The sequence below is a fragment of the Helianthus annuus genome, chromosome 14, assembly GCF_002127325.2.
Source record: "Helianthus annuus cultivar XRQ/B chromosome 14, HanXRQr2.0-SUNRISE, whole genome shotgun sequence".
Lineage (NCBI taxonomy): Eukaryota > Viridiplantae > Streptophyta > Magnoliopsida > Asterales > Asteraceae > Helianthus > Helianthus annuus.
This window is the reverse complement of record NC_035446.2, coordinates 34,173,601-34,196,595: the sequence shown is the minus strand read 5'-3', so window position 1 is coordinate 34,196,595 and position 22,995 is coordinate 34,173,601. Positions and strand designations below refer to the sequence as shown.

Here is a 22,995-nt window from a genome sequence, read left to right as displayed (position 1 = left end):
CGACGTTGCTTTGCCAGGATGATAACGAATCTCACAGTCGTAATCGTTGAGAAGTTCCACCCATCGGCGTTGACGCATATACAGTTCTTTCTGGCTGAAGATGTGTTGTAGGCTCCTATGGTCGGTGAAGATCATACACTTAGTACCGTAAAGGTAGTGTCACCAAATCTTCAACGCAAAAACAACTGCGCCTAGTTCAAGGTCATGGGTTGTATAGTTCTTCTCGTGGATATTGAGCTGATGAGACGCGTAAGTGATAACCTTGTCCCGTTGCATGAGAACACAACCAAGACCAAGGTTCGAGGCATCACAATAGACAGTGAAGTCATCGTTTCCGTCGGGTAAAGCAAGAACGGGAGTATTGCAAAGCATGTGTTGGAGGGTTAGAAAGGCAGTCTCTTGTTCAGTTCCCCAAACAAAAGGCTTGTCTTTATGCGTGAGAGAGGTAAGTGACACGGCGATTTTAGAGAATCCTTCGATAAATCAGCGATAATAGCCCGCTAGTCCAAGAAAAGAACGGACTTCAGACGGGTTCTTAGGCGTAACCCAACTCTTAACAGCTTCGATCTTTGCGGGGTCGACATAAGTTCCTTGACTATTGACAATGTGACCGAGGAATTGAACCTCCTCTAGCCAGAATTAACACTTGGAGAACTTGGCATAGAGTCGATTCCCTTGGAGTAACTCGAGAACCAAACGTAGATGCTGTGCGTGTTCGGCTTTCGACTTGGAATAGATCAGGATATCATCGATGAACATGATGACGAAGCGGTCGAGAAAAGGTTTACACACGCGATTCATCAGATCCATGAAAACCGCGGGTGCGTTGGTTAAACCAAAAGGCATAACAACGAACTAGTAGTGGCCGTATCGAGTGCGAAAAGCGGTTTTGGGTATATCTTCCTCTTGGATGCGTGATTGGTGATAGCCTGAACGTAGATCGATCTTCGAGAAACATGAAGCACCTTGCAATTGATAAAATAGATCATCGATTTGAGGTAGGGGACAACGGTTCTTGATGATGAGCTTATTTAATTCCCTGTAGTCGATGCACATCCTGAACGACCCATCCTTCTTTTTGATGAAAAGGACTGGTGCGCCCCAAGGGGAGGTGCTAGGGCGAATGAAACCTTTATCAAGTAATTCCTGGAGCTGACTTGAAAGTTCACGCATTTCAGAAGGGGCGAGACGATAAGGCGCCTTAGCAACAGGATTTGCTCCAGGAATGAGGTCGATACGAAAGTCGATATCACGAATCGGCGGAAGACCAGGAAGATCATCAGGGAACACATTCGGAAATTCACACACAACGGGGACATCTTTTACTCCCGGATTACCTTTCTTTTCCTTCTCCGCTACTACAATGTTAGCCAAGAAAGCTATGTATTCCTTGCGGAGATACTTGCTAGCTTGGATACATGACATGAGCTTGAGACCTTTCGAAACAGTTTCACCATAAACACACAATAAATCACCATTAGCGAGCGAGAAGTGAATCATCTTATCGAAACACACAACTTCAGCACGATTCTCGCGAAGAAAATCCATGCCTACTATGATGTCAAAACTTCCGAGCTGCATCAGAATAAGGTCGATAGGAAATATGTGATTGTTGAGCTCGAGAGTACAATCACGAAGAACAGAATTGACAGCGGCGGTTCTTCCGGTGGCAACTTCAACAACGAATGACGAAGGTAGATGGGCGCGCTTACAATTAAGGAGCTTTTCGAATTCCAACGACATAAAATAGTTATCGGCTCCATTATCAAATAAACACGAAGCATATATACCATTCACAAGGAACGTACCATTAACCACATTGTTGTCGGCTTGAGCTTGGCGGACATATGTTGAAGGTGCGTCCACGTGGTGCTTGCTGTTGCTGCTGAGGCTCCTGTTTAACCACCCTGTTGGGACACATGTTCGCAAAGTGGTTGGGATCACCATATGCGAAGCACGCTCTAGCATGAATCGCGGGTGCTGGAGCTGCTTGTTGTTGACCCTGAGGGGCAATGAGAAGAGCTTGCCGAGCAGGAGCTGAGCTGCGGCGTGACGGGGGCCAGTTCGATAATTTGCGGTAAAGTGGCCATACATATTGCAATGCACGCAATATCTGCAGGCTATACCCACCGGGTGATGGTAAGTGCATGTCGGGCAGGCAGGATAAGGACCAGTATACGCACGCTTTGTAGGCGGCGCATAGGTAACTGGTGCAGCTTGTCGGTGCTGGTGTTGCGGCGGTTGCTGAGCTGGAACAGCTTGGAGTGGGGCAGCGGTGGTAACAGCACAATTTTTGTTGGCATTCTTCCTCTTGCGACGAGAGGACTTGGATGATGATTGTGGAGCAGCGGTGGCGGTTTCAGCAATGGCGGCAGTGGTAGCTTGATGCAGAGATTTTGAGGCTTTGTCCCAGACACCAGCCTTGACGCGTTTGTCATTTATCTCAGCTGCGAGCAGAAAAGTCTCCTCGATGGTAGTTGTCTTGGCAGCCTGAACAAAATCAGCCACACAATTCGGCAAAGCGCGGATGTATATCTTAAAGGTTATCTCAGGCGTCTTCACTTGATCAGGACAGATGATACTGAGCTGCTTGAAGCGAGCAGTCAAAGCTGCGTTTTCTCCCTCTTTCTACTTGATATGCTAGAATTCGTCCTCTAGCTTTTGGCGTTCGTGGGGAGGGCAGAACTCTTGCATCATAATGTCCTTCAACTCATCCCACGTCAGCTCATAAGCTGCGTCATTTCCGCGTTTGTTTCTCTCGGCCGTCCACCAGTCTAAAGCGCGGGACTGGAGGACGCCAGTAGCGTTCAGAGTACGGAGATTTTCAGGACAGCCACTCTGGCGTAGGGTGACTTCGATGGAATCAAACCATTAAAACATAGCCGTAGGGCCATCTTCGTCAGTAAATTCCTTTGGACCGCAAGCTTTGAATTGCTTAAAGCTAAAAGTAGATTTTGGCGCATCGGTCCTAGATTCTTTAGACGATTTGCTGCCGTTTTCGTTTAGTTCACTGACTATCTGAGGAATCACTTTAGCTATTTTAGTAGCGACGAGAGAGGCGAGTCGCTTGTCAGCTTGCTTGCGTTTCATAGCGCGGGAGTGAAGTGATCCAGTTGACGACATTGTCTACAACAAACATCGCCATAGGATTCAATCACTATTTAATCGAATCTCACATCACACGCCTAATACTACTAAAGCTCAGGAACATCATCGTAAGACACATAAACCCATTGGCACATAAACACAGATGCACATAAGCACATAACACGTAAGGCACCTAGGGCATGTAGGAGCACATAGAAGCAGTCATAATACAGAAACCTATCATTCAAGGTCGCGCGCGTTAGAGAATAGCGATTGCGATTAGCGAGTACTCATCGAGTAACGTATCATAGCAAGTAACATAGAGTACAATTCTCCCCCCAAGTAGTAGCGATTTGTTAGCGTATTGAGATAGATGTGTAGTGCGGTTTGTGTGTGTCAATCGGAGCGAGAAGCGAAAAGCGTAAAAATCACCAAAATCGAAACATGTAAACAAGTAAAACCACATAAAATTGGCGAATATTAGAGTCAGCAGTTGCGGGCTCAGAATCAAAACACATAAAAATCGGCGAAAATGCGAGATTGAGATCGAAATAGATTGTCCAAGGCTAGATAGACATCGACTCCCCAAAGTGATTCGACTATTCTCAAGGACTTCGAGTATACGTTTTGGCCTATTGAACTATGCTCTATCACTAGTGTACAGCGAATGGCACGCATCCCTTCGGTTATTTACGCACTCGAGTCGTTGGAATCCATCGAGCCTTTGGTGAGAGTTTTGTGAAGCCAAAATGAGGAGCGGAACGAGTCATCAAGGTTTCACCCCTAACTTGACAACTTAGTTCCTGTTTGATAAAATAGGGAGAAGACAATTTGCGTTAAAGTGCGGATTTCACTCCTGATTCAACGCAATTTCTCCTGTTTGTAGATGAAATGCGGGGTGAACAAGCGATTTAATCGAGAGTTTACGGGTTTCACCCTTAATCTCGATCCAATTACCGGTTTAGTGTTGTGCGACTACCTTAGGAAAGGCAGTTGTGATAATATAGCGTGAATACGAGCGAGAAAAGCAAATAAGCTTGCGCGGAATCCCTACAGGGTTCGCACAAGTCGGTCTGTTGGTACTTAGACTATAGACTAGGTCGTTCTAAGACATCGACCCGGACTAGGTCGAGTCTCACCTAATTCCCAATAGTTATGGCTCTGATACCAATCTGTCACACCCCAACCGATGACGGAAACATCGAGGCGCGGAATTGAGCGAAACAGATTGTCCAGGAGAAATCCATAAAAAACTATTAGTTATAATATATTAGAGGTTCATGTCCTATACCATAAACATATAAAATAAAATAGTTATAAAAGACATTGTTCTCAAAGACAAATTATCCATTCCGACAACTCAGATTTCATTAAATTGTTTGTTTCTAAGACTCCATCCTAACTTGATTCCCAAATAGCAACAAAACATCCTAAGCACCTGTCACATACGTTAAAATAAAGGTCAACACATAAAATGTAAAGGTGAGCATACAAGTTTGATATAACATAATAGAGTTCGAAGTAGTTTACACGTAACCAGCATGTAACATGTATCAAGTGATGGCAAGTAGGTTATCGATAGAGAAATATGCACAGACGTGACTGCGAGTTGTAGAATGCGCAACACATATCCCCACTGGGACATGTGAAGTAAATCCCTTAACAACTCCTGTCCACGACAGGTGCCGAGTCCAAACTATAGTACTATCGTTGCTAAGGTGTCAGGCAACAATCACTGTGTTAAAATAACATACACGCATTCATCGAAAACACGTAGCATGCAATAACGGTCAGCGTATAAATAGTGTTTGCATTGTGTGATTGATGTAATTTGAATATAGATAACGTATGTAACACGCAAAAGTGCGTAAAGCAAAAAGGGTTCAGTATACTCACAGATTGTGTTTAACAAATAAACACAGCCTTGGATTGAAGGGAGCGCTGAGAGAGATTAGCCTGAACAATTAATAATAACATATACGATAAGCGGCGCGTAAAACAGTGCAAAGTGTCAAAGGATCGGACGGTAATCCGATCGGATAGCAATCCGATCGGATGGCCGGTCGATCGGGTGACAATCCGTTCATATGGTCATCCGATAGGGTGACCATTCGATTGGATTGCTACCTCGTTTGGGAAAGATGTGTTTGTGTATGATGGTTTGCCTTTTGAAGTTTTCGTTGTAGCATTTTGAAAACAGGGAAGTATCTCTACCCTTCAGGTCGATCGATCGAACGACCGTTCGATCGGTGACGATCCGATAGGTTTGACACTTAGTGAGAACAAGTTCACATCAGTTTGTCACTCGACCGGATAGCAATCCGATCGGGTGGCAATCCGTTGGTTCTTGTTTATGCGTTGAACATGTTGAAAATTGTTAAAGTGTTGAAGTTCAAACATCACATGGTCGGGTGGTCGCTCGATCAGATGGCAATCCGATCGGACGATAATCCGTTCGACGTCAAAACCTCTTAAAAGTTTGAAATAAAGTTTAAGTGTAGGACCAAGTGCAAGCCGATCGGAGGGCTGTCCAATCGGGTGGCAATCCGATCGGATGGCAATCTGATCGGACGGCAATCCGTTCCGGCGGCCTAACCATCTTGACACTTGTTTGTTTTGAAAGTTTGTAGTTTGATCGAGACGATGTGATACGTGCCAAACAACATAAACCTCGTCCAGACTTGAGTGAACCGATTGGATAGGAACCACCCTAGTCTGACCAGTTGGCTGTTCGGAACGGTGTTCCATGTTTAACCCGAAATCAGTAGTCTCCTGGATAGAATTTACATCTTGAACTGATACATCACTAAGAAAGAGTAGAAGATCAGAACGAGCTCTGATTCTATCGGTTTTGAGTGCATTGAGTGTAAAAGAGTTGAAAGGGAAGTTAGAAACCATCTTTCAATCCTTTTCACCATGATTATATTCAGATCTATGCGAAATCTTTGTTTATTCATGTGGAAATCGTTCAGATCTAAGTTGTTCTTAATGGATTGAAGCCAAAACATGAAGTTCATAAGAACCCCATGATGAGATCACCCTAGAACACCTCAAATCCAATGATTTCATGGTTAAAAGTTAAGATTCAAAAGATAGAAATGTGTGGGAGTGCGTGTAGATCATAGAAGTATAAGAATTAAGTTGAAAACTTACAAGAATCGCGAGAAATCGAGAGAAAGAAGCTTGAGAGCGGCTGGGTCGAGTGAGAGGAGCTGTCACATCAAATGATGTGACAGTTGAGGTATTTATAGGGTTTCCCAAAAAGGAAAGTGCATTGGATAGGGTGGGTCACCAATCGGATGACTGTCTGATCGGGTAGCAATCGGATCGGGTGGCAACCCGATCGGTTGACCATCCGATCGAGCGGTCACTCGATTGAGTGGCTCCGATGGTTAGAGTCTCGGCGTTTCGTTTCGTGCGTTGAGTTTTGCGATGCGATAGAATTACTCATTAATCCCAACTACTATATCTAACATACAATCATTATAATTAACTTGCGTTTAGTGTTGCAAGTGCGAGTGCGATAAGCGATAAAGCGAGTGCGAGTGCGATAAGCAATAAAGCGATAAAACAATGCGATAAATAGCGAATAAACCTCGATTCTCCACATAATACAACTAATGCGATAAAATAAATAGATTATCTACAAGTCAAAGAAGTCAAATCAGGAGTTGAGCAAGGAGCGACAGATCGCAATTAGCAATCTTTTCTTCCTTTGACTTCAATCTTGACTTTGACTTTGACTTTCGAAACACGGGGTGTTACAAATCGGTAGCGAGTGATCGTTCCCAAACATAACCGATTGATTTCCTGAAGATGGTGTGGTGTTGATGAGTTTTTGGATCATTGGAAGTCATGTGGTCCGTTGCTCCCGAATCAGCAAACCAATCGGGACGAGATTCATTAACAACACATTTCGATAAGAAAGCATTAGCAATGCTCTCATCAACCGAATTGTGGCGATTAGCAAAGGTGGACAACGAGGGGTATGCAGAGGCATAATGGCCCGATTAACGGCACAATTGGCAATGGGACAGTCGCCTGTTATAACCACGACCACCATTGCGACCACCACGGTTACCTGATCCAGTGAAACGAGAAGAACGACGACCACGCACAGGAGTGGATGTGCGATCGGCTTGAGCTATGAAAGCAAATGGAGGCTGATTGTTCGCATGTAACGACCGAAAAAACATTTCATGGATTTCGGCTTTGGAAATAAGATCCTGAAGAGATGGCGGGGGCTGAACCCATTTGATGATGGCAGAAAATGACTCAAAAGAGGGTCCTAGACCACAAAGAAACCAGTGAGTCTGGTCATCCCGGTTAACCGGATATCCGATCGCCGCCAATTGGTCCGACAAACCCTTGAATTGACGACCAAATTCAGCCACAGATTTAGACCCTTTTAGAAGAGTGCGAAGCTGATCATGGAGGTTCTGGACCCGTTCAATAGAAGTGTTACCATAGGCAGCTTCAGGAGACTGCCACCTTTGACGAGCGGTGGCCTGGCCAACCACTACGGTCATCGCTTCCTCTGATAGCGTGGCATAATCCCGACGATACGGGAACACACGACACACATGGAAGGCTCCTAGGTGCTAAAATTACCTTAGCTTTCCTCCTCAGCCAATCCCGTAGTCTTTCTTTTAACGACTCCATATATGACTTCTTGTTGGGATCCTTAACCATAACCAGATTTGCATCCATACCAGCCTCACGTAAGGGCATTGTACAAACACATGCACGGCTGATTCCGTTGATAAACCACATATTTTGCATACTCCTGATGTAATTTGCACCCCTCTCCTTCTTAGAGCTTCGGCCATAGGTAACTTCTCGACGATTGCTCACCACATCAGTAGATTCGATTTAGGTGTTGCAATTCTGCACCAATCCAGACTATTAGGCACTGCATTAATATCACCCAGATCTCTTCTAACTTGTTTTACCGAGAAGCCATGTTCCACGTTCCCCTTCCACCTCCACTGGTCTTCCCCTAACCGCATCGTTTGCTGCATTAATAACATGTTTAAACTCTAGAGTTCAGTCTTTTCCTCATCACAATTTGGTACTCTATGCCAATGCCAGTCCCATACTACTCCATCGGAACCACCAGGTTTGTAGCTCCCAGACACTAAACCCTTTTTGTTTTTTTGCTAACTGCAAAACAAGAGGTACTCATCTTTTAATGGTCTAAAAGTCACCCAAGTATCGAGCCAAATGTACGTGTTATCTCCTCTCCCTACTTTACAATTTAGGCATTGATTGACGTCTATGCCCTTTTTTGTAAATTCCTCTTTGATCCCCACTATTGCTTTCCACATCCCTGTTGTTTTTTTTTTCATAGGAATACTTGATGCCACTCTTTTATTATGGTGTATCGCTTCAATCGCTTTTACCCACAATCGGTTCGGTTCCTGTTTTAGCCTCCACCGCCACTTCATGAGGAGCGCTGAATTCATCTCACGTATGGTGAAAAAAGTAATTACTTTAATTATACGTAAATTTCTTATGATTAAGTCATCAATATTACAATTATTTAATTTTACCAAAGATACAAACATTTAATGGTGCTACAAATACATATGATGGTGCTACAATTTGGCACAAAATATAAAATTTTACAACCTTTAACTTCCAAATAATTTGCATATAAAATTACCACAAATCAATCGAAAAAAGTAAGAACATACACAAGCAAATATATCATTTCCAAATAAATGCATGGTGCCGAAACTTGAGGCTATAAATGGTGCAATCAAACATTAGAAGCAGCATCCAAAGCCATGATGGTGCTAAGATTCATGGGTGACATGTAGTCGGTTGAGCCCGTTAAAATTTGTCTCACGATGAGCCTGTTTGCTCTCTCGGACGGATGGAAAGCATCCCAAAACGCGTATATATCTCTATTCGGACACAAGTTTGATAACTGAGTGCATAGCCCCAGTCCGTTATACGGTCCTTGTCCACAACACGCTACCTTTGATGTAACAAACCCTGCTCAACAAAATAAACATTTAGTACTGATCTTGATACGAAACTAATACAAGAGTTGGCACACTTTTATTTGAGCCATCTTAGATAGAGGGACTCGGTACCAGAAAATACCATTCATAAAAAAAAGCATAACTTGTTGCCGGTATATTGGAAAAACCACCCCCAAGATGCCACTAGGCTATAAAGCCATGGGCAAACGTGTAAATAACTGATTTCTTTAATTTACATTTTTATTTATGTTCTTATTATTTTTTAAACATTTATTTGACAGTTCGTAAACCCGAATTTAGAATTTCTTACAAAGGGACCCATCAATTTTCTATCTCTATTAATTTCATTCTTATGTAATAATTAAGATCTTAATATACCATATCTTCCTGGATCCGAAATGAAATCGATATTGGTTTGTCGAATATTGGCACCGATAAACACATTGCTCCCGATCTCACTGTTGAGGCTATCAAGCATATTCTGGAGTTGTGGGTTGAACAAACTTGCTGCTCTTTGCAAGTCGGGTGCACAGTTGCCATTTGCGCTGCGTTGTGCTAGTTCTGCTGGCACACAACCTAATGGTCCCGTTCCCGTGACCAAAATCCTTCGTAATCCCAATTCATAAAGCCTCTACATTCATTAATTAAGAACACGTTCAGTCACCACAATTTTGTTCAACTTTCAAATATATATATATATATCAAAACGAACTGAGTGTCTTGTGAAACATATTAATACTGACATGGTTGTAGCACATGGGATATAGGTGCATAATACTTTCTTTAGCCATTAAGTTTATGATAAGGACTCACAACTACCCCTAGGCTACCCTCGATCAATAGATTTATGGCAAATTTCCATCCATATCATGCATGATTGTATTATAAATTTGTAATCTAATATACTAAAAATTGACCTATAAAGCGGACCATAACATTTAATCCAAGAAATTTTAATAAATTAGTTATTAGCATGCATGGCAGTCATCAAGAAGCCATGCATAACATTTGATATACTGAATTTGAATAATTTGAACTATGACTAACTGACTGATAATAGTCCATACTAGCAATTGAACAATTGACTGCTTTTTTTTTTGTTTGAAACAACACATATGAAAGTGAAGACGGAGTTACTTCTTTGTTAGAGTGGGTTGCTCTTGACAACGGAAGTGAACATTGTAAGTGTCATTGGTCAGTATGTATTATTATTATTATTGTTCAATGAGTTATTGTTTGCATTATTAAAATCCAATTTTCTGAACACGTTAAAAAGAAAAGATATTTTTTTTATTTGTTTTTTTTTTTCAGGTTAAAGTTTCATGATTTAAAGCCAACCGGAATGATTATGGGCGAAAATAATCGTATTTACATACCGTTAAAACTTTACGGTATTCTGAGATCAAGTAGACAACATAATCTGGCAGAGAAAACTGTCTAGATCTTGCTGAGAATGGGACTAAGTAGTAGTTGTTCACAAAATCATTGCCTCCCAATGTGATGAGTGTCAAAGCGCTATTTACAAGCCTTTCAGTCTCCTCAGGGCCAATTATATCACTCACCCTTTGTTGATATTGTTCAAAGTATTGCATTTGCAGTGCGATCCTTATTATATTAACCTGCATGAAAATTGTATTTTTACATGAAAATTGTATTTTTACACTCTAGTTTTGTTACTTTCAGAAGGAAGAGAACTTACAAACTGAACTCCAGTGTCATTAAGTATGCCAACACCAGCAGAAGCAAAATTGGCTCCAACAAGTAACCTTTCACCTGTAAGATATGGACTCAAGTATGGCAATGTTGATTCTTCACCAATTGCTTGGCCTGATAAATAACTAACTTTATTAAAAAAAACTATCCATAAAATTAACCATAATTGATAAATCATAGAGTTAAAAGCAAAATAGCTAAACTGATAAGGTCGGGAATGTTAAATCCATTGGAGAACCGGCCCGTAGGGCGATGAGTGGGATAATCAATCCCGTAAGGAGGTTGATCGGCCCGTGCAGAGGTAGCCAAGTAGTTGTTGTTTCCATTATCGACTAACGAGTCACCAAACACAAAGAAAGCTCTAGCCTCAGCTTCAAGAACAACATTACTAAAAACTGCTAATATCAGACACAATAATATGGCAAGTGATGATTTTGAGCTACCCATTATATAAATAACTATAACTGGCAATGTAGAAAAACACACACAGAAAGGTGTGTTTTTTGGGTGCTTTCTGAAAAACAAGGATGGGGAATGAGGTCTATAAATAACGCATTTTGGGGATTGGTGATGGCAGAAATGTAGTCAGTGTAGAGCCAATCCCAACTAACAAGGTTGTAGTAGTTCTGGTGTATTTAATTAGACAGTTACTTGCCAGCCATTCTTACACAAACATAGACCCTGGTTTAGTCAGCCACTACTATCCTCAAATCTAGATTTTTGATTTACTTACCAGGATGTTTTTTACTTTCTAGAAACAAAACCGATGTTGTACATTCTTGATTTACATATGTCAAAACAACACGTATCAAGAACAACTGTACCCAAACCAAAGTTTATTAACCCAAAACGAAGATTTACAATACACAACTATATGAACTGATCAACTGATACAAGACACTCAACACTCTACAACAGATTATCAATGTGATAATCTGTAAATGACAAATACAAGCACACTATTCTGTGAATCAGAGAGATGCACAGAAGAAACCCTAATCGCCAAAATAGAGAACGAATGACCAAGTTACGTGTAACAGTACCCGAGTACACATATTTAGACCACCCGTAGTGGGGCGTGGTTTTTAAAAATTTTTCAAAAAAAAGCCAGATAACGCCCCGTCCCCCATTACACCCGGCGTTTCCGGGCGTTATTTTCGAAAAAAAATCAGTTTGGCGTTTTAATTAAAACGCTGAAATTGTATTGGGGTGCGAGATTGGACCGTTGCCAAACGGTCAAATGTATTTAATTTTTTTTTAATTCAAAAATTTACCCACTATATATATATATATCAACCCACTTTCTCCTATTTTTTATAAAAAAACTCTTACATTCTCTCCTACTTTCTCCTATTTTTTATAAAAAAACCCACTTTCCCCTATTTTTTTTATACAATCATGCATCCATTCCGACCCCCTTTTGGTGTCCCCGCAAGACCCACGAACCCGAACACAACCCAACCGCAAACCTGTATAACCTTCAAGACATGGACCTGAGCTTTTTAACGTACGCGGCTTACTTGAGTGGCGCCACTCCGTTTGTGCCTCCCACTTTCGGCTATGGTCAAGCCGGCGGGTCGCAGCCGTCACAACAACAAGCCGAATCCGATCCCGATGTCGATGTCGTGCCGGAGACGCAACCCGAACCGGTGCAAGAGAAATCGAAACGCGGCAGAAGGTCCCATAAGAAGAAGGAAAAGGACGAACCTCGACGTACAAAAAATACCATTAAATGGACGAAGGAAGAGGAATTCATGTTGATTCGGGCATGGCTCGACATTTCGGAGGACGAAGAAACCGGTAACTCTTATATTTTTTTACTTATATTTTACTTTTATTTTTAACATACAACTTATATTTTTACTTTTTTTTTAATTTGTAGCAAACTTTCAAACGGGCCCCGTTTTTTGGGATAGGGTTCGTGCACTCTTTTTTAGCACGTGGGGTCAAGGCGAACATCGGGACAAAGATTCCATTTCTAGCAAATGGACCGACATCAACAACAAGTCTCACGCGTTCCAAGAAGTTTACCAACGTAACTACGATACTCGCCCGAGCGGTGAAAGTGACGTCGGGGTTTTAACGAGGACTTTGGAGGAGTTCGAGAGGACGAAATGCCCTTTCACGTACTATAAGTGTTGGGATCTACTACGAAAAAGTCCAAAGTGGGCGCTAGTTAATCCAATGACGTCTAGTAGTAGACGTCGAGCTAAAAGGTCAAAAACATCATCCTCCATTGACCCTTCAACTCTGACATCGGATGCCCGCAATGTCGATTTAAATGAGGTGGTGGACGTTGACGAGGAACTTCAAGAAGAGTTGACCCGACCGGCCGGTAGAAGAAAGGATAAGCGAACCGGAAAAAACGGTCGGGTCGTCTTCCGATCTCGAGTTAAAGGAAGATTTCGAGGAGATGAACCGTCGTCTCCAAGACATTCGCGACCTCGGCCACCAACGTTATGAGATTATGAAAAAACGAGTGGCCGAAACCAAAAAGTTTAACGAGATGCAAGAGGCGAGGCAAATGGAAAAAGGACATTGAGTTTTTGTCCAAACCTATCGACCACCTCCAAGGCGATGCGTTGATCCTTGCGCAAATGCGTCGCCAAAAAATTCGAGAAAAATATGGACTCTATATCATATTCTTTTTTTTAACTTTATTTTTTTCTTCGGTTTCTTTATTTTCTGTTTTTTTATTTTCTGTTTTTTTTTTCCGGCTTTTTTTATTTCAACTAGTGTAATTTTTATTTTAAATTAATGAAGTTTTTTATGTTTTAAATAAAAAAAATAATAATTGGGAAATGATTGCATGGGGGTTATTGGAATAATGCCCCACTACACCACTTTATGCTATAATGCCCCATGCTGACTGGGATGACACGTGTCGAATAATGCCCCATGGTGGGGGCATTATTTTGATTTACCACTACACATGGTCTTATAGTGACCCGGGTCTATAACTAATATCCGTTAAACTCGGACGGATATGAGTGGTTATAACAAACTAAGGTCTTTTGTCTTCTAAGGTATTCTCTTTAGTCCAGCCCAATGGTCCAAGCAGCCCACTAGTCCATAGCCCACATAGAAGTCGAATTGTGCTCTATTTTTTCAGTAACATGAAAAAATAGAGACAAAGACAAGTATTAGTTAAACAGATCGAAGAGTTTCAACTCTTTGCATAAAACAATATGATATTTGAGTAAAACTCCCTTGGTAAATATATCTGCAAGTTGATTTGCAGAATTTATACCAAGACATTTGACAACACCTTTTGATATCAAATCTCTTAGAAAAAAATAGGTCAATCTCAAAATGTTTGGTTCTATCGTGGAAAACTGGATTTGCAGCTATGGAAAGAGATGCATTACTATCACAAAATAAGTCAATAGTACATTGACCTGTAGCTCACACAATAAATTCTTTACCCAAATTAAATCACATGCAGTAGCACACATAGACTTATACTCAGCCTCAGCTGAGGATCTAGACACGGTAGTCTGTTTTTCATTTTTCCAAGATATCAAGCAATTTCCAAGAAATACACCAAAACCATTCATAGATTTTCTGGTTACTAAGCATTTAGCTCAGTCAGAGTCAGCAAAAGCAGATAAATCAAAACTATCACTTTTACTAAACAACAGACCTTGTCCTGGTGCAAATTTTAGATATCTTGTCACACCCCGAATTTCCAACCACAAACCGGTGGTCCCGGTGGGGAGTATCGTGACGTAAGATTGGTATCGTCATAGTCAAACATACACAGAATGGCACAGCGGAAGTCTTGGAATATAAAATATTATTACAAACTCAATTATCCGAAAATACCAAAGTAATAAATACAGACGAGCTTGTAATAATAATCCACAGGCGGATCATTATGTACAGAAGGACTTCAACAGACTAATAGGCTTATGCAAAGGAGTTACAAATTCCTTATCTAGTATTACCGAGCAGCTTCTAGCCTATTTACGTACCTGTAACTTAGACTTTTGAAAATACGTCAGTTTTCACTGATAAATACAATCAACCGATACAATTTGAAAACATTTTCAAAATTGATTTAGGTGCACAAGGCACGGAAAATCATTTATAACTTGGGACAAACTATATCTCATGTTATGAGTTTTACAACACTTGACAATACATATGGAGACCAGAAACTATGTCGGTTCATGATTAACCGACACACCACTTATTCCCTTATTGGGAATACCCATATTTGGCAAAAACCCATATTGGGTTATAACTTATTCCCTTATTGAGAATACCCGTATTGGGCAAAACCCGTATTGGGTTATAAAATTATTTAATAAACCATTTTGCGTCTGTCAGGTGTATGCCTACACCCCGCGCTTAGGTCGTGGCCATTTACAATTAAATGAGTGAAGGATATCCAGGACGCGGTCGCATTAACCCATAATGTTTAAGTCAAGCAATACGAATTAAAACGAGTTATTTGAATTTCCCGACACATTGGTCTTTGAATCCCATACCCGGCCATGCGGTAATAATTTACCGTATCCGAAGCTCGTATAGGGAAAAATAAGTTAAGAGTATTTACCTGAGCTAACACTCGTCTTATAATGCAAGGTTTATAATAACTCAGCTGTATTCAATTAGTAAGTGTAGGTACAATTTACCGGAAGGCTCTAGTCTGGAAATGATGATATAAATAACCAATTAGAATGCTAACGGGTCTTATTTAAGTCGTAGACTTAGACCAGCTAGCTTAAAGTATCAAAAGCGGTACGATACCTTTGATTAAGCGATGACCGGAAGAGAATGTAGTTTAAAAACCAACAAGTACTAAAACTTGTATAATATGGTTAAACTATTAACATTATGGAAATGGAGATAAAAATGATAAGGGTAAACCCGTTTCAGTAAACTTATGCAAACTAGTTACAAAAGCCTAACCGTACGCATATAAGCGATAACGAGTAACCGGATGAGTCCTGAACAAGTTCCATACGCCAACATACTTTAAAAAAGTAATAATATCAGTAGGATATAAACTTGTATGCCCATTAAGGATTTAAAATCAAACTTTGCCTCATAAGGGCGTTTTGGTCATTTAGCGACGTACAAAAGGACCTTGCGTATAATCTGATGTTACCATCATAAGCATTCTGTAGAAACACTTTATTTATGATATAATATCAGTAGGATATCAAACATATGTGTGTTTTATAGTTTAAGACCAAACTATGCACCGTAGGGGCATTTTGGTCATTTCACACATAGGCTAAAAATTAATTTGGGAATCTGAGTTTATATCATGTACCTACTGTAAAAACATTTTAATTAAGTTATAAAATCAGTAGGTAATAAGTCTTGGTGGGTAAATATGGTTTAAAACCATACTACGCGCCGAAATAGCGTTAAAGTCGTTAAATGACGATATTTGCGATGTTTTATGAAAACTGATGTTACGAACAGGTTTATATGGTCAAGATATGCTATTTAGTATAACACATCAGTAGGAAAAAGGTTTTGTATGAAAACCAGGATTAAAACCATTTTATGTGCCATAAGGGCATTATCATCATTTATGAACGTAATATAAGAACTTGTGCATAAAATCAATTTATAAACTGACTTGATATCCCAAAATATCCTAATTATGATATTACATCAGTAGATAATGAGTTTGGTATAATAAATTACGTTTAAAATCGTTCTATGCGCCGAAAGGGCATTTCAGTCACTTTAAAAAATAATTTACCATATTATATCGGTTTATGATCAGATTAGTGTTATGGGTGAAATTTTGAGCCTATATCTTAGTCAATATTTTGAGCTATATCCTGACTATATGATATCTGTTCATACCTCGGGTTACACATTCAGGATATTGGTAACATCCTGAATGGTATCCTGAGGATCACTAACGAATTGTGTGCAGGAATATGAGTTCAAGGTCGAAACGTTCATGAGGACTCTCTCTCCGGAAGACTCGGTCTAAGTAGTTCGAAGAAAGACGTTGAAGCCGCTTTACTCGGTTTACTACGTTCACAATGGAATATTCGGGAGCAACCCTTATTTATAGGAGTTCTTGTTTGTATTTTGTAACTATAAACAGATGGATAACTCGGATCAAATAGGACATAACACAAACACTCACTGCTCTCACACTTTTCTTTCTTGCAATTTTCACTTTCACAACAAACATTGTAACACCTAGTGATCCGATCAATATCCTACACTGTATCCTGACGTTAAAGCAATAAGAAGAACAAGGCAGCTGCGATTGCCAGCTCCCGAGGTTTTGTGCCGGCGATCTAGATTGATCAAGGGCTTTCCTCATACATCCTGTGTCACCTTTTACCTTTTTTGCTCATTGTTTTATCGTAGATACACCTCAATATCCTGAGCCGTATCCTGAAATTGTTTTCACAAACCACTTAATTAACACATTGTGGAACACATTCTCTTAGCACACTACCTCACTTAACTAATTTGATCACTTAATTGCTTCGGTAATTTTTGACCAAAACAATTTGGCGCCCACCGTGGGGCGAGTGGTGCTATTTTTTCTAAAATCTTTTGCAAAATCACTACTTGGTTTTGTATTTTCCAAACTGTTTAGTACATTGTTTGCAATGGCCACGAGATCAAGCATGAGCTCTTCTACTGTGTCTGCTACAACTTCCACAACAATTGGTTCGGTGCTTTCTCCACCTCCTCCGAGGATGCAAGCCTCCTCGCAACCTCAGGATATTATACCTACTCGGAGTATTCAGGAATCGGTCCCTATTCTGGCCTCTAATGATGAAATTCTGACCTTGTTTGGCAGTGTGCAGGAACAGATGAGGCAGCAGCAGGAGACCAATTGAATGATTTTAAGAGAAATACAACTCTTAAAATCCGGCTCAAGCAGGCCCACTGAGGATACTGTCACTCCCTTGAAACCCAGGGCTTTGAACTTCAGTTCTGCTGTTTATACTAAGGATAACCGGGGAAATATTGTGCCTAGCCGTCCCCAGAATCACACTCCTGAGATACCCTCTTCAGTTAGAATGTCAACTGAGAGAAGCTCAGGATATGTTTCAGGATATGGACAGAATCCTCAGATCGGTAGTGTATCTAATACTAATAATACACTTACTACTAATGGAATTGGATCTTTGCAGGATGCAGGTGTAACATCAACATTGTCTAGGGAACTTCAGAAGCTAAAGGATATGATATCCAGTGTACCTAGGGTGGTTCAGCCAATTCCTGAAGTATCCCAGGATAGCCACAGGATATCTCGGTTTGTGCATCCTATTTGTGATGCTGAAATCCCAAAAAGATTCCAAACTCCTAACATGAAGCTTTATGACGGAACCACGGATCCTGAGGAGCATATTGCCCAGTATAGAGAAAGGATGGAAATCAATCTTATCCCTCCAGAACTTAAGGAAGCATGCTTATGCAAAGGCTTCGGTTCAACTTTAACAGGACCGGTCTTAAAATGGCTTCTAAATGTTCCACCTCATTCAATTACATCATTTGCTCATTTAGTTAATTTATTTAATAGTCAATTTTCTTGCAGTAGGAGTTTTGAAAAATTAACAAGTGATCTCTACAGGATAACCCAAGGACCTCAAGAATCCCTGAGGGATTATGTGAACAAATTCAGCAGGGAATCTTTGGATATCCCACACCTTGATGTTGCTACAGCAGTTCAAGCATTCAAGATGGGGCTACAAAAAGATTCCCAATTTTATCAAGATCTTGTGATGAATCCTTGCAGGAACTTAGATGAAGCTCGGAACAGGGCTTTGAGATATATCAGGCTGGAAGATGATAAGAAAATGCAAGAGAGGATGAATGCATCCTCAAAATATGAATCAACTAACAGGAAGTCAGAATCCTCATACAAACCGTATCGCTCCAAGCCTTATGGTAGAAATGACAGCAAGAAAGTGAATGTTGTCGAAGATGAGGATCCCGTGGAGTATCCTGATTTATCTGAATACTGTTTTTCTGTTAATATACCTGAATTGATGTATGCTATGCAGGGTTTAGGAGACAAAGCCAGGTGGCCTTGGAAGAATCAACAAAAGGCTGATTGGAAAGACAAGTCCAAGTGGTGTGCCTTCCATGAGGATTTTGGGCATGTTACTGAAGATTGCATTGCTCCGAGGAAAGAAATAAGTTACCTCTTGAGCAAGGGATATTTGAAGGATCTCCCGGGAAGAAAGAAAAACAAGGGTCAGGATACTGAGAAGGATCCCGAACGAGCAGCATCACCTTCTGCGGATGCCAAGATAATTAACTTTATTTCAGGAGGATCCGACATTTGTGGGACTTCATATTCTGCGGCCAAGAGACATGCAAAAGAGGCTAAAGCCGAAAGAGGGGAAAGACCAACCAGGATGACGACCCTCACGACTGATAAAGTTATCACTTTTGATAGTGATGTCAGGGATACTGTCCAGGATCCTCACCATGATGCTCTGGTAATAACATTATATGTGGCTAACCATTTTGTACGCAGGATATTGGTGGACAATGGAAGCTCTGTCAACATAATCCAACTAGAAACGTTGAAAATGATGAATGTATCTCCAATGGATATCACTTCAAAGTCCACAGTACTCGTTGGCTTTAGTGGAGAAGCCAGGAATACTGTGGGAGAGATTAAATTACCGGTATATGTTGAAGGGGTCAATTCAATACAGCGCTTCTGTGTGATGGACTCCTTATCCTGCTACAATATCATATTGGGCAGGCCATGGATGTGACAACTCGAAATCTAGAACCTTTCGTTGTGTCGTGATGTGACTTGCTTGTACGTTTTGTGACTAGTTAACCAATCAAACTTAATGATAAACGTGAACTTTTATGTGCTTCGTATGTGTGCATTTGTATATATATGTGTACGTGTTTTATGTGAACCAAGAACTCAACCCGAGAACAAAGAACCCGACCGAGAATAAGGAACCCGACTCGAGACCATGAGGTCTCGAGTAAATAGTGACCGAATGGGCCTTTGGGCCGAGAACCTTTGGCCGGTTGGGCCTTTGGGCCGTAAATCCCACTCGAAACCCATGAAGGGTGCACACACTTGGAACTTGACTATAAATACCACCCTTAGTTATTTGTTACCACTTTGTTGAACATTACAACACACACACTCTTCTACTTCTCCCTCACCTAAACTCAAGAACACAAACACTTCATCACTTTCGGATCTTGGAAGTTTGGATCGGCTCACACTAGAATCGGCTAGAAGCTTCACACACACCTCACCAACCGGTTAGTATTTTTATGGTTAATTTTGTTGTGCTTTGTGATGTATGATAAAATGCATGAGATGATGTTTATTGTTAGTAATTCTTAATGATCCTTGTTGAATGTATGTTCATGTTGTGCTTGTGCTTAAATAGATGCATGAATGAGATGATGTCTTATGTGTGTTAAAAAGTTTAGTGTTGGAATGTGTTCATGTGTTAAATAGAGTTTAAACTACTAGATCTTGATGATACATGAAATCGGGTTGCACTTGGCATGAAATCGGACATATATGAAAACCGAGTTGTGTGTTATGTTTAGTGTTTTGATGATTGTTCATTGTTTTGGTTGAATAAGGGTTAAAAATGCTATGAATTTGATGGATATAAGTTTGAATATTTGAAGAACACTTTGAATGATAGTTGAAGATTGAAAACCCTTGTGATTTTGATCCACATTTGACTAATAGCCTGATTAGGAAAAATGTTAGTGGAATTCTATTGGTTATTTCCGGATTTGGGCCTGATTATATTGTACCATTAATCTGACTATATCTGCATCAGCACCTGATCGTGAAAACGACTGCTACCGACTCGCAATCACCCGGTTGCGACTCGCAACCACAGCGTGATGACCCGAGACCACACGGTTGCGACTCGCAACCATAGTAGGACAAGCCGAAACCATAGGTTACGAGTCCCGTTGCGACTCGAGACCTTAGCATGATGAACCGAGACCACGGTTGCGACACCGGTTGCGACTCGCAACCACCTGAGATCAACACACACAGCCTGACTCGAGACCATGCTTGCGAGTCCGGTTGCGACTCGAGACCACACTTTGGGCCTAAGTTAGTGGGCCGAATTTATGGACTTCGGTGCTACTGTTGATATGTTGTTTGGGCCTGTTATCACAAGCCCAACCGTTTGGGCCTCACACTTAGACTGTGGATTGTATTTGACTGTAACCGTGAACTGCTACTGTTAAACATGTTTGCCATACGTGTTAAACATACGTGCATTGCTGGCTTGAATCTGATTATACGTGATATCCGTGTTAGGACGTTATTGACTACTTGCGACTTGATTGATCTTTCTGTGATTAACTGCCGAGCAAACCAAGGTGAGTTCACACCCTCTACAAAGCATGGGATTCCCTGGGTTGGGAACGGGATTAAGGAATGTGGATTCCTCGTCCTCTTTGGGTAGGACGTCAGTGGTTCAGGAATGTGATTCCTCGTCCGGATGGACGGATAAACGTACTAGACTAAAACTCTATCACGAAGTCCCTCCTTTTTGTATCGACTAATCGCCGGGCCAATGGCGAGCGGGTCATTAGTTAGATAGCGCTATTTAGGTCTGACAAGCCTCACACCGTGCCGCAGAGGACGGGCGTGAACTAATGGATCTGGGGCACGTCAATGATGATAGACATTGATGTTTTTCAGGGCACATAAACATGACTACAGTCAGCAGTCGATATGGTAACGAGTCTAGTGTACGCATGGGGTAGCCCCCACGGCCGAAATGCCTGAATAACTAACATGGGGTAGCCCCCACGGCTGGAATGCCGGAGTAACTGGGAATGAACATGTCACGTTTTGAAACTATGGGGTAACCCCCACGGCAGGATGCCAGTTAAAGGAAACTGTTTTCGGAATAACTAAAACAAACGCCCACCCGTGAACTCACTCAACTAGTTGTTGACTCGTTACTACATGCTTTGCAGGACCATAGGTACTCAGTGGGAGCTTGCACGGAGGAGGATCGTTGTGGGACACGGATTGCTACGTGTTATGTTAAACTTGAGACTTTTGAACTTATGTTATAGCTTTAAACTTATGCTTCCGCTTGCAACCTAAACTTTATTGTTTTGAAACACCAATCGTATTAGTTAAACTTTTATGATCATTATATGCTGGTTCAGTATGATTGGTGGCTGGATCCTGGTCAGTCACGCCTCCAAGCGGTAGTACTCCGCAGGTGGGATTTTGGGGGTGTGACAGATTGGTATCAGAGCCATTGGTTATAGTGAACTTGGTTTTAATAAAGGAGAAACGTTTTTGTTAAAACCAGACTATAACCGGTTTAGTGCTCAACGGTCCACAACGACACTTCGCTCCTCATGCAAGGCTCAACGTTCTAGGTAATATGATGTGCGTATATTGCCTACTTGCTAGTTGCGTAGTACATTGCTCATGGTATGCTTGATTAGTATAGCTACTGTTGTTTGAACACGTGCGTGCTTACTCTGTCCTACTATCGTGCTTTCGCGAACCTCTCTCACACGTATTACTCTTATTATGAAGAACCATGTCTGGACGCGTTAACATGACACAAGCCCAGTTGACGGCTTTGATCAACGAGCGAGTTGCCGCAGCGCTTGCAGCTGCACACGCAGGAGGTATATCCTGCAGTCCGAAATTGTTCTAGGATCATTTGGATCCTACTCTCGTGAACCAACCTTTGTGTTAAACTCTGTCTTTCTTTCACCTACCTTAGGTCAATATGCTCAGGCACCGGTGTGCACTTTTAAGACCTTTATGGACTGTCGACCCACTACTTTTAGCGGCACTGAAGGAGCAGTAGGTCTCCTACACTGGTTTGAGAAACTGGAGTCTGTGTTCGAAATGTGTGAATGCCCTGAAGCGCGCAGGGTGAAGTATGCTACTGGTACTCTCGAGGGTTTGGCCCTCACGTGGTGGAAAGCTCAAGTACAGATGTTAGGGTTGGTTGCTGCCAACGCCACCCCATGGGAAACTTTCAAGGAAATGATCAGGGAGGAATACTGCAGTCGTGACGACATTCACAAGCTGGAAGATGAGTTCTACAATCTCAAGATGTCGGGGTCAGAGATTGAGGCATACACTAAGAGATCGCATGAGCTTGCCTTGTTGTGTCCTACAATGGTGGATCCTCCGTATAAGCGAATTGAACTCTATCTCAAGGGCTTGGTGCCAGAGATCCAAAGTCATGTGACTTCA

The 22,995-nt window shown here is 41.4% G+C and overlaps 1 protein-coding gene across 1 annotated transcript; it reads right to left on the bottom strand.

Annotated features, from left to right (window-relative positions):
• Positions 1-8,628: 8,628 nt before the first annotated feature.
• Positions 8,629-11,364, bottom strand: LOC110873571 (GDSL esterase/lipase At5g33370). Its single transcript, XM_022122521.2, has 5 exons — positions 10,994-11,364; positions 10,777-10,904; positions 10,454-10,696; positions 9,456-9,708; positions 8,629-9,087 (listed from the first exon to the last, which is right to left on the bottom strand). The coding sequence occupies exons 1-5, from the start codon at positions 11,235-11,237 to the stop codon at positions 8,849-8,851; spliced, it is 1,107 nt and encodes a 368-aa protein (XP_021978213.1). The 5' UTR covers positions 11,238-11,364; the 3' UTR covers positions 8,629-8,848.
• Between the last annotated feature and the right edge of the window lie 11,631 nt (positions 11,365-22,995).

Coding starts and splice junctions, on each gene's coding strand:
- LOC110873571 (XM_022122521.2), bottom strand. CDS start 11,237: ATGGGTAGCTCAAAATCATCACTTGCCATATTATTGTGTCTGATATTA. Junction 10,697..10,776: donor ATGACACTGGAGTTCAGTTT/GTAAGTTCTCTT, acceptor ATTTTCATGCAG/GTTAATATAATAAGGATCGC. Junction 9,088..9,455: donor TTCGGATCCAGGAAGATATG/GTATATTAAGAT, acceptor TTTGTTGAGCAG/GGTTTGTTACATCAAAGGTA.